The 15453-nt window shown below is 41.3% G+C and overlaps 1 protein-coding gene across 4 annotated transcripts in view; it reads left to right on the top strand.

Moving 5' to 3' along the window:
- Positions 1-15453, top strand: part of KIAA1210 (KIAA1210 ortholog) — a 62465-nt gene that overhangs the window by 28710 nt on the left and 18302 nt on the right. For 3 of the 4 annotated variants that reach the window (XR_005956619.1, XM_041485073.1, XM_041485070.1), the window contains exons 2-8: positions 1327-1403; positions 6250-6418; positions 9268-9397; positions 11872-12030; positions 12572-12637; positions 14097-14309; positions 14793-14910. Coding sequence is in view for 3 of the 4 variants with exons in the window: in XM_041485073.1 (XP_041341007.1) it covers positions 1327-1403; positions 6250-6418; positions 9268-9397; positions 11872-12030; positions 12572-12637; positions 14097-14309; positions 14793-14910 (932 nt within the window). In the remaining variant the exon portion in view is untranslated. The remainder of the gene's footprint in view (positions 1-1326; positions 1404-6249; positions 6419-9267; positions 9398-11871; positions 12031-12571; positions 12638-14096; positions 14310-14792; positions 14911-15453) is intronic. The other variant, XM_041485072.1, reaches the window with a different exon arrangement.

Here is a 15453-nt window from a genome sequence, read left to right as displayed (position 1 = left end):
TACACCTCCCCAATTCCTCCCCAGAGTTCAGCAGCTTTACAGTTGCCGTGTCTGTGTGGGCAGTGCAGGGAATGCTTTTCTCCACGGCCTCTTTTGTCACAGGAGCCCTGCCTGTTTCACCTCCATGAGCTGCTCCTCTCTTTTCTCTGACAGACACCTCTGCCCCTGAGTTTGTGCACCTCATCTTTTAAGGCTGTCTGAGGATGTGGGCTCATAGAACGGTCCCAGTGCTTTTGGGCATGACAGATTTTAGAGTATGTGGGTGATACAGAATAAATGGAAGAGTTTAGAGGTTGGCCAAATTAGTACAGAATCACAGTCTTGTTTGCTGTTGAGATACTTGACTTGGCTGTATTGTTAGAGCATTTAATGTGGAAAATTGTTAGATGTGATCTATGCAGAAAAGAGAGCAGGATTTGGTTGTAAAGATTCTTACTCTTTGAGTCCTGACAGCATATGGGAACCTCTACTTATATAAAAGTATCACTGAGGTACCTTCCATAACAAAGGACAGTATTTATGAGCTGCCCTGCTAAACTGTCACATTTCCATTGTTGCTTGACATTTGTTCTGTAACTCCTGTGGTCTGCTGCTTCATCCCTTTGTCTGGGGCAGACACCCATTTGGAAAATACAAAGTGGAGCCAGTTACCAATGAATGATCTTAAAACTAGGCTGAACTTCTGTTTTCATCAGGGAGGAAGATGATGCCATCAGCTAATTTGGCTGATCAATAGCCCTGCTGGCGATAAGGTTTCAGAGCTTGTGGTTAAAAGCTGATTGCACTGGATCCAAAATAAATTTGATCTATTGGTTTCCACAAATGTAGCATAGCCTGGAATGATGTTTCAGTGCTGATGCTTAACTGGTTTTAATAATGATGACAGACTAGACTGGTGCCTGCTGTGAGGACGCTGTAATGCATGAACCCTGGGCAGCTGAGCACTTACTTCTGTTTTTTACAGTAGTGTGGAGCTGTCACTCCCCAGCAAAGGTTCATTATTCTAAGAGTGGGAAGCATTATAGTGTTTGCTGAGCAAGTGTAATGACATCTTTCCTGAAAGCAAGCTTTGATTCTGGTTTCCTACAAGACAGAGGTGCTGGCAGTGATTAGACTGGATTTTGTGGCTGGAGAAGTAAGTGTCACTGGAAAATGAAAAGTTCTGTGGCCAAAGTGCACAAAAGTGTGCAAGGCACAGTTGTGATAGCCACTGGGTCATGTAGTTTTAGAAAGGATTCAGCTGTGTTCCTTCTTCATGCTGGGTGGGACCATGTTCTGCTGGGGTGATGGACTAAAATTTAACTGATGCTTTCATCTCTGTTTCAGTGACTATATAATGGCTACGAGGCCCACAGAGGTCACACAGTCTCCTGAAACTGGAGACACAGTCGAAGAGTGCACAGGTAAGCAGCTGTTCTCTGAATGTACAGCTCATTTGGAAGATTTGTTTTCTTCAATTAGTCAGGTCTGTAGTGACCTGCTTTGAGTGTTGTTTTTTGGGGGCTTCTTTTGTAGAGTAAAGAAAATTCTGTGTGTCTTTGTCAGCTGTCAGTATTATGGAAAAGATGTTTTAATGTGCAATGCTGGAGCGACATATCCTGTTGGAGGATATTCCTTTTGATTCTGACTTGGGTTTTAGAAGCAGGATGTTAGAGCTTGAAGGGCTGATGGTTGTGCCTGCATTGATGGACCCTGCAGAGGGGGGGCTGAGCCTGTTAACAATCCCCTGTCTGTGGGAGCTCTATCAGTACCCCCAGCAGCCTCTCTCTTTCTCTGCAGCCATTTGCTACTTATTCTTCAATCTAGTGGCATGGTCTGATGCAAACAGTGTGAGGGGATGGAATAATAGGTAAGAAATGAAAATATCCTACTTATGCCAGAGACTTGTCTACATGAAAGGATATCCCCTTTGCCAGTTTGAATATGGGGAATAGCATCATGTCTGAAGCATCTCTGGAGAAGTGGCTGCCACACCATTTGATTTTTTCTCTCTTTTCTTTGGCTAATATTTTGCAATCATCTTAAATGTTTGTGTTTTAAAGGTCATCTTGCTTTATCCTTTAGAAATATATTTGCCACTATCAAAATATTGTTAGAAGAGATAAGCAAATTGCAAAGAGACTGTTAGTTGAACTCTGCTTGGCAGATGGATAGAGGTGAAGAAAGAGTAATGATAGATGCTCAGCACTGTCTGGTTTCTTAGATTTATAATTTAGTTTGTCACACAGTCTGGTGCTATCCCAGCAATCTGGTAAGCTTGTGTGAAGCCAATGCATGAAAATTTTGTACTCAGGTTCACTAGAAGATTCAGAAAAGAGGTCAAATTCTGACCTGGGTGATAGGAAAAGCAGGACATGGTTCATGATCTGAAGTGTTGCCTCTAAATCCACCAGGAATATTTCTGACCCTAAATGAACAAAATTTTAAGTAGTTAAAGGCTGCTGTGCTGTTGCCAAGGTGTTCAGGAGACACTTGGCTGGACCTGGACAAAGCCATTTAAGAATCTTCCGTTTTCTTCCGAAGGTAATGAAGGATTGTTTCACCTCTCCCTCTTCATAATTAGCTCATGATGTAAAGGCTCTGGGAGGGTGAAATCCCCACCCTTCACAGTCCAGTTAGACTGATTTCTTGAGGTTTGCTTTGCTGTCTGTAGTGCAAGGCTTCCAGAGCATGCTGCTCCTTCTCTGTGGCAGGAACCAGGTTGCTGTCCAAAAACTGTCAGCACCTAATGTTGGTGGTACTGAATTCCATGATTTTATTGTCTGTCTGCCAATATCTGGTATTTTTATGAAGCTACAATCATGACACTTTCTGAGAATCTTGTCTATGGCTTGGGGTTTTTTCCCAGGTGTTTTTAATGTTGAAACTATCTAGTCCTTGGATTTGAGGGAAACAAAAGATAGAAAATTCTTCCTGAATGCGTCCTAGGAAGTCAGAGACCATAGAAGATCCCCAAATGAATGGTTTAATTTGAATGTGATCATTGACATCCCAAATCAGATGTTCCCTATGTTTTTTGCAGTTTCAATTTTTGTACTGGAAGAAGCAACCTTTTATTTTCTGTCTTGTTATAGGGAAGAACTATTCAAAGAGCAGAAAGTCCTGAGTTAATTCTCTCTGTGCACAGGAGACACAATGCAATAGGCAGTACATATACAGTAAAAAATACAGAATTCACAAACTTTACAGAGAAAGGAAAATGCTTGTTCCTACTTCTATTATAGTTGGCTAAAACATAGCATAAGCAACATAGCATAATTTTTGGGAAGGCTTTTCCATTGTAGGGCAGTAACCTAGGAATTTTAGTATTTTATTTTTAATGCCATAAAACTGAAGATTTGCAAACATAAGATTTCAAAAATCACCAGTGGACAAAGGGGAATTAGGCATAGTTGTTTGAGCTTGGATTTTTGCTTTACAATGATTTTTTTTCCATTTAAAGTATTAAGGTCCTCTTGTATTTTATTTGTTCAAGTATCAAATACCAATTTATTGTCATGTTGGGCTGCTTCTCAGTGCACTGTGGGCACCTTTAGCTTAAAGGTGGCATCCTTTTCATGGTGTGCAAAACCAGAGCACAGCTGTTCCCAGCAGGAAGCAAACAAGAGCATTGTCCTTCTGAGCCATGTCTTTTTTTGCTAAGTGCTCCCTCACAGAACAGTCCCACAGTTTCCATCTGCATCCAGCACTAAGTATCTAGTAGTGATTTGATCTTTTTTTACATAATAAAATGGCAAGTGCCAGTCTCTGGAACTGCAGGGAAACTTACTGTCTTCTCATTCATCTGAGGCAGCTGAATGTTTGCAGCTGAGCAGAGCATGGTTGAAGAGGATTTATTGCTGGAGGGGATGTACCCCACACACCAGAAATAAATTAGAGTCTAGAGGAGGCACTGAAGTGACTGATGTGTCTGCATCAGATCCTCTCTGTTGCACAATGGTGCAAGTGTTGTCCCATGCCAGCTGGGGATTGCTCATTGGCAGTGTTTGGAAATCCTTTCTGTAGCCTCCATTCAGTTAGCACCACTTCTGATCTAGACAAGTATTTGGAGTAGTACCTTGGCAATGTTTGATTTTGTGGCAAGGCTCATGTCTGCTTCTCCCAAACATCCTTGGAGCACTTGTTATTGTGTGGTGGGCTTTTTGGTGTGGGTTTTGTTTCACTTTGTTTTTTTTTTTTTTAACACTCCTGGTTCTCTGGAAATACCAGCATCTAATTAAGCTCATCAATAATGCCTGCACTAGAATCCAGCTTGCTTTCTGTCTGTACAGCTGACAGTTCACCAGTGTACATGGCCAATGTACGTGTCCTTGTTTCTCATTTAGATAGCTTTTGAATTGCAGAGCCCTTTGCCTGTCTCAAAGTTTGCCATTTCATTCTTTGAGTCACTGATTATGTCAGCAGTCATTGCAGAGTCGATAATTTTGGGGAACTGCTATCATTAAACTCATTAAACTTTTGTTTTGCCTATCTAAGATAAACCAGATCAGCTTTGACAAGTTTCCTGGAAGAATACCACACACATTGTCTAGTTGTGTATAGGAAAGACAGGAATGGTCAGGATGTGCTTCCAAAGGCTCTGAAGCACACTCACCACGCTTGTTTTAGTGGAGATGCTCAGTGTGCTTGCTGTCTTCTACTGCCAGCTCTTGCTACAGGTGCAGCATGAAGCTCATTGAGCCCTCCAGGAGTCTTAACAAATCCCAAACCCTTGGGATCAGCTCTGTTGTCTGGGCCACAGCAATACAACCTGTGTGTTTTCTGTGGCTGTCTCATTCACTCATTGCCTGATAAGCAGCAGGGGAAGATAACAAAGTCTTCCAGTGATAAACCCTCCCTAAGAGCAGCCACATCCCGTTGTTATTGTGGGACTGCAGCGAGAGCTCACTTTCCATGGTTTGAAAGATACTTTGGTCTCAGAAGCAGCCCAGGTCACTTGGAGAGCAGCTGCAGGTCCTTGGGGGCTCTGCCCAGGGGCAGCCGTGTCACCAGGCCCTGGGGACGCCGTGCCACGTCCTTGTGTGTCCTGGCACGTGGCGCTGGCACTGGGCTGAGGAGCAGGGAGGAGACAGGGGGAGTAGATCTCAGTGTCATTGTTTGTTTCTCAAAGTGGCCACTGTCTGATGCAGCTGTGTGGTGGCAGTTTCAGCCCAGATAAGGCCCTTGGCAGAGATCCCTGCACGTACAGGGCACACGTTGAGACACAGCATCACCAGCTAAATCATTGCTGATAATTGACAATAATTGTCTTGAAATAATGCCCTGCTTATGAAGGAATCCTCCAGCTGTGGGCATCTATTATGCCAACTGCTGTAAAGTGTTAATTGAACAATGAAGATGGCTCAGATATGCAATGATGTTATTGCTCTGAGTATGTATTTAAGTCAATCACAGGGGTCTTAGTACAATAGTTTGGCCCAAACCACTCAAAGTGACCCCTCAGTGTAAGGGTTAGGGACAAAATGCAGGACTTGTGTGTTGAAAGAAAATATACATAAGAATGTTGAAGCATCTTAGCTCTTATTAAAAATAAAAGATCAGTGATGTTTCATGGTGGGTTTTTTTAAAAATTTTTTTTTGTATTTTCATTTGGACTACGGAAAATCTGAAACCAAATTAACAGTTTTCCAATTGTGTTCTTAGGGCTGCTCTATTTGGGACTTTCGTGTCCTGCAAGACAATGTCTTAATTTAAGTTTGCTTCTGTGTCCCTGGAGGAGATGTCAATTTTATTTTGGGACAGTTTAATGTGGAAACAGATATTTTGATTTTGGAGTTTATGAATCCTTTTTCCAGTTTCAGTCTTTTTCCCAATGTTGAATGTCCTTCAGGTGTTGTCTCCTTAGAGCACTGAATAAAGAGTAAGCAGAACTAAACCAAACTAAGCAAAGAACATTTACACCTAAAGACATTGACAGCAATTTTTATTGAAGATACACCAAGCATGATCACTGTTCAGTTGTAAATAGATACATTCTCTATATAAAGTATATTTTTGTACAGACTAGAACCTAGGTAGGCACCACTATTGTCAGCTTAGTGCCAGTGTTTCTTTATAGGAACCAAATGTAAGAATTGAAGCTTCACCTTTCACTGGACTCCAGCACTGAATTATTTACAAAGGAGCTGACTGAAACTGAATGGGCTGCTCTAGCTTTGAGGCTTCCTCCAGAATTTAAGAGATAACATTACACAAGCTACGCAACACCACCAGCTTTCATAAATTTTCTTTTTTTTTTTCATGTTGCAGGAAAGAAAAAATCCAAATTTCAGACTTTCAAGAACTTCTTTGCCAAGAAGAAAAGGAAAGAACCTCCACCTCCCAGGGGAGAGAGTAATTTAAAACCTTGCCAGTCCAGCAGCGATGTCAGCATCGCTGTGCTCAACACTGCTGCACTTCATTCGCCGAGGGAGGCTGGGTAAGCTGGCAGGGAAGGAAAATAAATAAAAGTGGACCTCTCACAGCAGTAGGATGAAAGCATGAGTTGGCCCTTTGGGAGCAGCCTCTGTCCAAATTTGTGCAAAACAAGCCCTAATGCTGATGAAGGAATTCCAGGAATTTCCTCTTTCTTTGCTAGCGCTTGGAGAGGCAGCCTGGAAAGGAGGGGGAGGGCAGCCTCTTAGTCTGAGACTGCAGATAGCCCAGATTGCTTTGACTGGTTTTAGTGTTTGACATCTGTCTAGGAGGGTCTGATCAGCAGCATCTTTACAAGAAGAGGATGATGACTGAGTTCTGCTAGTGCAGAGAAGACGTGTGAAGCTGTGTGGGTGTTTTTCAGCATCAGTGATGCCCTCTGTCGCGGCTGCAGTAAAGAGAAAAGTATTTCTGGTATATTATCAGTGTGTGATTGCTTCTTTAACTTTCTTAGCCCTTTAGGCACCGATAACAACTGAAGGCTCCTGGTTTTGTGTCGGCCGCCCCTGCAGGGCTGTGCGTGTGAGGTTTGCAAGCCCCTGGGAGCATTTCTCAGCTCCCTGAGCGGTGTTAGTGCACAACGATGTCCTTTTCTCAGTCAGTGATACGAGCTGTCAGCTTGCACTGCAAACACTGCTTCACTAATAATCTTTAGACCCTCGAACTACACAAATACTGCCCTTAGAGTCCCATCATTTCCTCTGGTTTGGTGGGAAGCTTGAATTTCGATATACAGGAATGAATTGAGCATTTGTATAGGGAAATCAGTGTGGACAGGCAATGGCTGAAACATCTGGGGTTTAGTTAATGCATCTTTAGCAGAAATATCCGTATACATAAACATATACATATAAATATACTGCTTGGAATTACAGAGGAATGTAGATTTGCACATAAAAGACTGATCTGTACTAAAGCTGCAGTTAATTCTATATTTAATCCTGTGCTTTTTTGGTGACTGCCAGAAGAAAATACAGTAATTCTCTTGCCAGCACATCTGATACATATGCAGAGAGAGAAAAAAAGACAGAGATCCTGTAGTGGCAGTCTCAAGAATAAGGAGACCTCAGCCCTTATGGGTAAAGAATTCCCCAGATGGAAAGGCAAATACATCCTAATGTACATGCATTCTTTGCAATAAATAAAATATGCCAGCTAATAGTGAACATACATTGCAGTAAATAAAAGCTGCATGACTGTTTTTCCTAATGCAGTAAAATTGTGTCTTGTCCATATGGAATACCTCTCGTGCTGAAAAGGACTATAAAATCAAACACAAAAGGATGGGATGGCTTCATTAATGAAGAAATAAGGCAAGTGCCTTGCTTGTGTGCAGAGCTGCTGTCCTGTAGACAAACACAGCCAATAACCATGATATATAATGGGAGGAAGCACAAACTCTGACCTGTGCTGTGAGAGAAACAGCTCTGATTGCCTTCAACACAACATAAACTTAGAGCAAATTTATTTTGCCCTGCTGTGAGGCTGTGTATAGGTGTAGACTGACTGACTACACCTTTGGGGCAACAGAAGGGTTAGCCCAGCAGCTAGGGGAGGTGTCTCTGGAGATGTAAAGAAGGGGGATGCAGGAGGAAAAAGGGGTTTTGTTTGGGGTTTTTTATGCAGTGCATTTACTTAATGAATGTTCACAGTCTTTCTTGGCTTTCTTCTAAATAAAGAGAGAATCTGTGGTTAGGCAAATAGCAGAGACCTCTTCTATTTTACTTCCTTGCAGAAGAGCTTTTACATACTGAGTTTTTCTTGTCAGAGTTGTGTTCCTAATCATCCTCTGCTCCCCAGAGTCAAACTTTCAGAGGCAAAGCATTGCCTGTGCAGCATCTGAGCCAATGAATCCTTGTAATTTGTATTTGTTAATAGTCTGGTGGCCAACAATGAGAAAATATTCTATGATGCTTTCCAGTTGAAGACTAGGATGAAATCCTGGTAGAGGCTATCCTTGTTGTCTTTTGGACAAAGTAATGTACAAATAGCACCTGCCCACACTGGTGGAACTTGGTTAATAAATGATTTGGAGCCTTCCTTGTGCCACTCAAGTGCAAAATTTGCTCTTCATAACTTAATAGCCCAAGCCAAATCAATCTCAGTTAATTACAACTCAGTTAACAGCTGCTGTGGGAACTCGTCATTGCTTCACTGTGCTGAACAGCCAGTGAGCACAGAAACAGAGCAGGAATGTCTTACCTAGGCACTTTAACCTGGCCATTGATAGTCTGTAACTCTAACCATGGACACTTGTCCCATCTACATTTTTTAAACACTTGGGATCTGATCATATTTAGGATATGGGTGAATGCAACTGGTTTTATTGCTGGATGAGATGATTCGAGTCAAGTTTGTTAATGTATCAAAGTTAAATTTTCTGCCCACATTTGCAAGAAGGGAAAAAACAATCCACCATCTTTGGCAGGTATGACACACACCAGGCTGCAAAAGCTGTATGCTGAATGTCTCATGTTAGCCATACTGCCATCAAAGGAGGACAGGGGAGTCCTGTTGTCCCTTTCTGCACCTTTCTTAGGGTGGTTTGCATCCACCTACCTCCTAACGTGGGACCTAATCATGCTGGACTCCCTCTCCAGTCAGCAAACTGACCTGTGTGTTCAATGCAGATGCTGAGTGCATTGCAAAGGGACATCTGCATTTGATCAAATGTGTTTCTCCTCTCTCCTGAGTATAAAAGAAGCAAACAGTGACTGTCTTAAACATGCACGAATCTGAAGTGAAGCATGATGCATCCCACTCTGGCCTCTTTATCGCCCCTCTGCCCTGGTGGTGTGGGGAATGTACCCAGTGCTCTGACCACTCATCCTTCCTTCCTTCCTTCCATTCCAGGCCCAAGGGTAGCATGGGAAACAAAGCCTTGTCCCATGACAGTGTCTTCATTTTCGAGTCTGCACCAGGAAATGTGACAGGTGATGTCTTGTCTCAGGAAAACATACCTGGAAGGGTGAAAACTTTACAGGTGAGAACATCATCCCCTCATCAGTAGTGCTGCTTTTTGTCATGTCTCCCAGGAAAGTCTGTTGCTTGATTCCTTTTGCTGTGTGCCTTAGGATTTTGCTGACTGAAGTGTCTAAAGCCAAATTTACTACTCTTGGATCTACTCTGCCTCTTGGAAGCTGAATTTTTGAGCAGTCCTGGTGCTTTCAGCCTTGCCCAGATCTCTTAGTGTGTGATGTGAATCCAGTTCATGAACTCTTGGAAACTTTCTTTATTAAGTGTGTCCTCTTCCAATGGGATTTATGTTCTTTACTTCATAGCTACTGCTTTTGGGTTAAGGCCATTTATTTGTACTGTAGTGTGTCCCTTACACTGTTATTTAAATGTTATATTTAAATATTATTTGTGTTACTTTTTTTGACAGTTCTGGCTCAGATGTTTTCACTATACATGGTAGTGCCAGTGGCTGTGTAAGTGTGTGGGATGATGGATATGTCAGGGTGCTCTGACAGCTTTATTTATATAATTATTCTTTTGATTTCTGCCAGCAAAAGATACTGTATTCTGCTGGGTCATTTCCTTCTTCCAAGGCAATACTGAACCCTCCTTGACAGCTCCCTTATGAACTGTTGATTATATTAATTGCATTTCACTAACTGCCCAGCTTGGAACACTCAGATAAAAGTTTAAGGTTTTTCCAGAGACTGAATACAAATGGTTGATAAAGGAGCCAAAGGTCATTGAAATTCCTCCTTTGCTCAGTGTGAGCTTCATGTTGCAAAAGACAATTGAGTCACATGTTAAGTAATAGAAGATGCACAGAGGGACTTGTTCCTCTCTAAGGCTGCAAAACGGGCAAAGCTATTTTTGTATAACTAAAGGAGTAGCAGGAGAAAACTTGTTTGTATATTACAGAACATTGTTAGGGGGAAAACGCTCTTTTCATGCTGTTTGCAGTCCACTGTGCCCTCTCCCCATCCATCATCCTCCACAGTAATGTAATACTGCCAGCACTATTTTTGTAGCTCTGACAGACAGGCTTTTTCTGTGAGCTTGACTCTTGTCAGAATAAAAGCCAAGCACTAATAAAAGCAGTTACTTTCTTAGCAATGTAAATTAACTTCTACCAGTAGAAGACAGAATGCAAATTCAGTTTCCCTCACACCACTTTGCTGTCTGCATGTAATAAATTTTATAAATCTAAGACAGGAAGTTGTGAAAAGAGACCAAAGCAAAATTGACTTTCTGTCTTTTCCTTCCCATTAAGTGCACACGTATGTTGCATGCCTTGTGCTGCCCATATATCACAGTATTGCAATATATTGCCCATAAATTGCAAAAGGAAGATGCTGGAACTGGGGGACTGGTGTTCTAGACATGGTGCTACCCTGTGTGGCAGCTAGAGCTATAGGAATTACATTGCAAATGAACCTTGCTAAATAAGAATTGCAGCTTTTTAGGTCTATTTTACAGAGGTGTACAGGACTGCATAGATTGAAGGAAAACACAAAACCAGGCTTAAAATTACTCAATATGGTTTAATAAGCAAAAAAAAAAAAAAAAAAAACCCAAAAAAACAAAAAACAACCCAGAAACATTAAGTCTGCATGTTTATCTTGGGAATATTCTGTTGAGATGTTTTCAGTTGAAGGACAAAGTTTGTGTTCAGACCTTGTTTCTATTCCATCTTTGTCACAGCTGACAGACTTAAGCCAAGAATTTTAGTAATGGTGTTTCCTGAAATCTGAACATTTTTAGTTTGAAGGAACATCTGGCTGCTTGTGAGTTTGCAGACTTTGTTGTATTTTTCTAGGGTCAGGGCCAGCCAGAGCATTCTTTTGTGCAATCCTGGAAAAGAATCCCCAACTCCTTTACAAACCAAGTTGTTCCTGGCTGCTGTTACCATTCTTGCTGTAGACATGACCAGGACGTGATGGTGGGGGAAATTAACAAGCAATTAATTAGGGTGGACCAGAAATGAAATTAATTTGGTATTCTATAAAAATTGTGACTCAGCTGCTTGTGTGGGAGAGGGCTGTAACAAGCTCTCAAATTTGGAAGGGCTTTGTGAGGGAAAGGTGACTACATAAACCTGGGATTGGGAATGCTGACTGGCAATACTTTGTGTGACTAAATACCTAAATTTATGTGACTAAATAATTAAATATAGAATTTTGAAAGTTTTAAATTTAAATTGAGTTAAACTGTAGTAAATTTTCTGGAATGGTGAAATTCCTGTCTTCTTTTGTTAAATTACTGAATAAAACTGATTTTCCTTTAATTTTATACCAACACCAGTTTTAATGATGGGTCCTTGACGAATGTAGCTGGATAAAATTTTATGAATGGCTCTTTTCTATAAATGGTCTGTTACTTCAAGTTTTTCTGTTAACTAGAAGATTCTGCATATCTAATAGGAGCATGCGGGTTACAATGTCCAGAACATCTTCTTTAAATTGTACCAATGAAAGTTTGTATTCTATATTTCAACCACAGCTTCAGCTGCAGCAGAATGTCAAACTTGGATCACCTCCTCTTGTTATAACTGGGAAAAAACTGGAAGATGCAGGTGCTGTTTCTGAAGATGATGGTTTACCTAGAAGCCCCCCTGAAATTTCTACCCTTCATGAAGTTCTGACAGATTCGCCAAACAAGGTATAATTGACCATCCGTACAGAAAAGAGAAAATCTGCCTAGAGAAGGGGAAGACCATTTTGTTTGTTTGTGCATGATGGTACAGATCAGTTAGAACCAGAAGAAATTACCTAGATGGATTGTGAACTTTTCACTCTGAGGTATACCTAGAAATTGACCCTGCAATTGACCCATTTCTGGGTGCAATTTTCCATGCTTTTCTGTAGACGAGGACTCTGACCTCTATCATTAGCAAATGCATTATTTCAGACTTCAGTGAACTTGTGAGAATTTGTAAATGTGATGATTTGAAAACAATAACCCAGAATAACTTTATAAAATATACTGCCTCCTGTGGTCAGCCTTCCTGGAACATCCTAATGCAGGAGAACTCTTCTCTGCTTTATGTTTGATGCCAATGAAGAAATTAAATCTAATGTGTAAGGCAGGGACCCAGTGACCCTTCCTTTCTTTTTCCTCTTGTGTTTTCTCATAATTAGCACTGGATATCCAGCTCAAGATAATTCCCTTGACTTACCCTCTTCCTCATTTTATCCCACAGTCCTCCAACCCTGTTCAGCGTCATAGCTCTTTGAGTTTAGGCGGGACAGACAGTGAAGATGAACAGGTAAATAGCTCCTTTTCCTGCTAATAAACTTCCCTGAGATGGCATATGTGGAGTCTGTATGGAGCCAGTACAGCAATTTTATTTCTTAAAATTTATTCTGGGTACATTGTATCCTAGGAAACAATTCTTTAAGAGTCCAGAGTGAGGCAAATGACACTTAAAATGTACCTCTCAGGGTTTTCAGTAAAAAAATAAAGACAGGCAGAAATCTATTGGTAAGTGGGTTGTGAACAGCACAGAGGCAGCTCTGTGACAGTATGAATCTATAAAGTTACACAAAACACTGGACCAGGCAAAGCACTTCAATTCTGCTCCCATGTGCCAGGGCCCCCATACCAAATAATCACACCTTCCCATCAGCAGTGGCTTGTGAGGAGTGCCCTTCATCTCTCTCATCCTGGGAAATGATTGCAGGACCAGCCTTTCCTGATGGCAGGTATTCCACAGGAAAGGGTGTGTTTTAATTAGCAATTTTCTTTGGATGATAAATGACCATGAGAAGCAGCAGGTTCTGCTCTCAGAACAACACAGTCCTTGACCAGATTGGAAAAATTTGCAGAGATCAATACTTTTTGATGCACCTTGACAGTTTTTGTAGATGAGATGTGAAGATGTTTTCATGATTTTTAAGACTTCACCAGCATACATATTTGAAATGCTGTGTTATATCCTAAGCTTAAACAAAACTAAACTGCAAATGCCAGGCACAGTGCAATGGCTGAGTGTCACCCAGCTTTATGAATGAAGCTTGTTTGGCACGTCTGGGACATTTTGCAAGTGTTCCAGAAAGTTTAGTCTGCATTTCAAAACAATAGCAAAACAACTCAAACTTCACCTTTAGGGGGCTTTTGTACAAACATTTCTGTAAACCCTTTATTTTGATTGCACAATCCTAGGTTACTGCTGCTAGGTTATTGCTGTGAGGATGAGATTCATCACGGTCTGGAAGATGGTTCTGATATTCTGAAAATCATTTGATTTTCCTGAAAGTTGATATTGAAAGAGAAAAGTGGCTGTGACATCTTTCTCAGAGATAACGAGGAGCAAGCATCCGTGCTATTTCTGTGGCTTTTAAATAATATATTTCTGCGGTGGGTCACGTTACTGGGATGAGAGGCAGCCGTGCAAACGGCAGCAGTGTCTCCTGCTGGTGTGTGCATCCACTGCAAAGGGGTTTGCAGAGCAGAGCTGGGGTGGGACGGGCTGAGCCTCTCCCTGTGGCAGAGACAGGTATTTCTCCTTCTGTGTTATGTACAGCTGAACACACAGAACCGAGCAATCTCTCTGCAGAGATGACTTTAGCCATGCATTTTAAAATGAGGATTTATGTCCGAAATTACAGCCATTTCAAGCTTCTGAAATGGAATGAGCTAACAAAGGAAATGTTCCAGACACGGGGAAGTAAAGCAAAATACATACATTATATATAAATACAAAATATTGTATTTGTGTTTTACAGATACCTTCTGGAGCTTCCTCCAGGCCCATCAGTCCTTTATCCTCTGTCACTCAGGGGACCCCCATCTCACGAGGCAGCAGCTTCCTTCCTGTTGATTTTACCATCCCTGCCAGTCCCCTTGGCTGCCTGGACACCTCAGCAGCCAGGCACAGGATTGCCATCAACCCTCGGAAACAGAGAGGCTTTACCAACAAGCATCAGCTACCCCTCCAGGTGGGTGTTTTCTGCAAAAGAATCACTGGGCAGTAGGAAATTACTGTGAGTTTTTAATTATTGTTTTAAATATTTTAATTTCTTTTTTCTTTCCTATCCATGTTTGCATCTTCCATTGGAAGAATGGAAAACACCTCTTTTGCACCAACCAACCAACCAATGAAAAAAGACTCTGAAAACTTCCGTATCATGAAAACTGAAAAAAATTGCAATTTTTGGTTGTCATTATTTAGCCAAAAATTGTGGGTTATGCTTCATTGTAAAAACACTTCTGGTGTTTGAAAAGCTAAATGTCAGTTTTAAAGAGGCCTAAATCTATTTTTACAAATCTAGTTCTTAATTGGAATAGTACATTTCTCACAGTGTTGGTAAATTACAGGAGGGAGGTTTTATTTCTATGATTTGAGTATTCATAGAAATGCATGTGTATAAACTATAAGTTTTGTGCATAATTCTTTAATTAAAGCATCTTCACTTCTTTAGGTGGAACAGCTGGAAAATGAAACTTGTCTTCCTGCAACTCCAGAAAGGAAGGGAAATTCAATAGAATTACTTGAGAGTGACAAACATAAAGGCGATTGGGAAGGTAAAGAAGACACAGGTATTGCTACTTTGGGTGCTTGAACTCTTCTGCATAACAGTGACAGGACTGTTTGAATTGTTAGCCCTTCCAAACTAGGCATCTTTTGGGTCTATAACATAAAACCAATCCTGGCTGCTGAATTGTTGCAATGGAAAAAGAAAGTCAAGTACACGCAACAAAGTGATGCTGAAGTGGTGAACTTTGAGGGCAGCGCTATAAAAACCCATGAGCTGAAAGCACCATGTTCAGAAGCACATGTCCTACACAGCTGGCTGGATCTCAGAGTGTGAAACTGAGTTCCTTGGCACTCAGAAAAACCTTAACCACAGCATTATATGTTGTGTGTGTCAGGTGGCTTTGATTGGCTTCTGTTTACTGGCTCTTCCTTTGCCACTCACCCAGAGAGAATTTTCCCCGTCATTGTAGATGGCTTTTCTAGGCACACACATGCAGAAATGTCTAGAGAAATCTGGCTAGTAGTCTTACAGCTAAGGGTATGCACAGGAAACAACTAAACAGCAACTAATGTGTACACCTGAAACAGACAGCAATTTTCAGTCA

Source organism: Pyrgilauda ruficollis, unplaced genomic scaffold (assembly GCF_017590135.1).
Source record: "Pyrgilauda ruficollis isolate IOZ18807 unplaced genomic scaffold, ASM1759013v1 scaffold7, whole genome shotgun sequence".
Classification (NCBI taxonomy): domain Eukaryota; kingdom Metazoa; phylum Chordata; class Aves; order Passeriformes; family Passeridae; genus Pyrgilauda; species Pyrgilauda ruficollis.
Note: the sequence above shows the minus strand (reverse complement) of the source record. Positions and strands in the feature narration are given on the sequence as shown.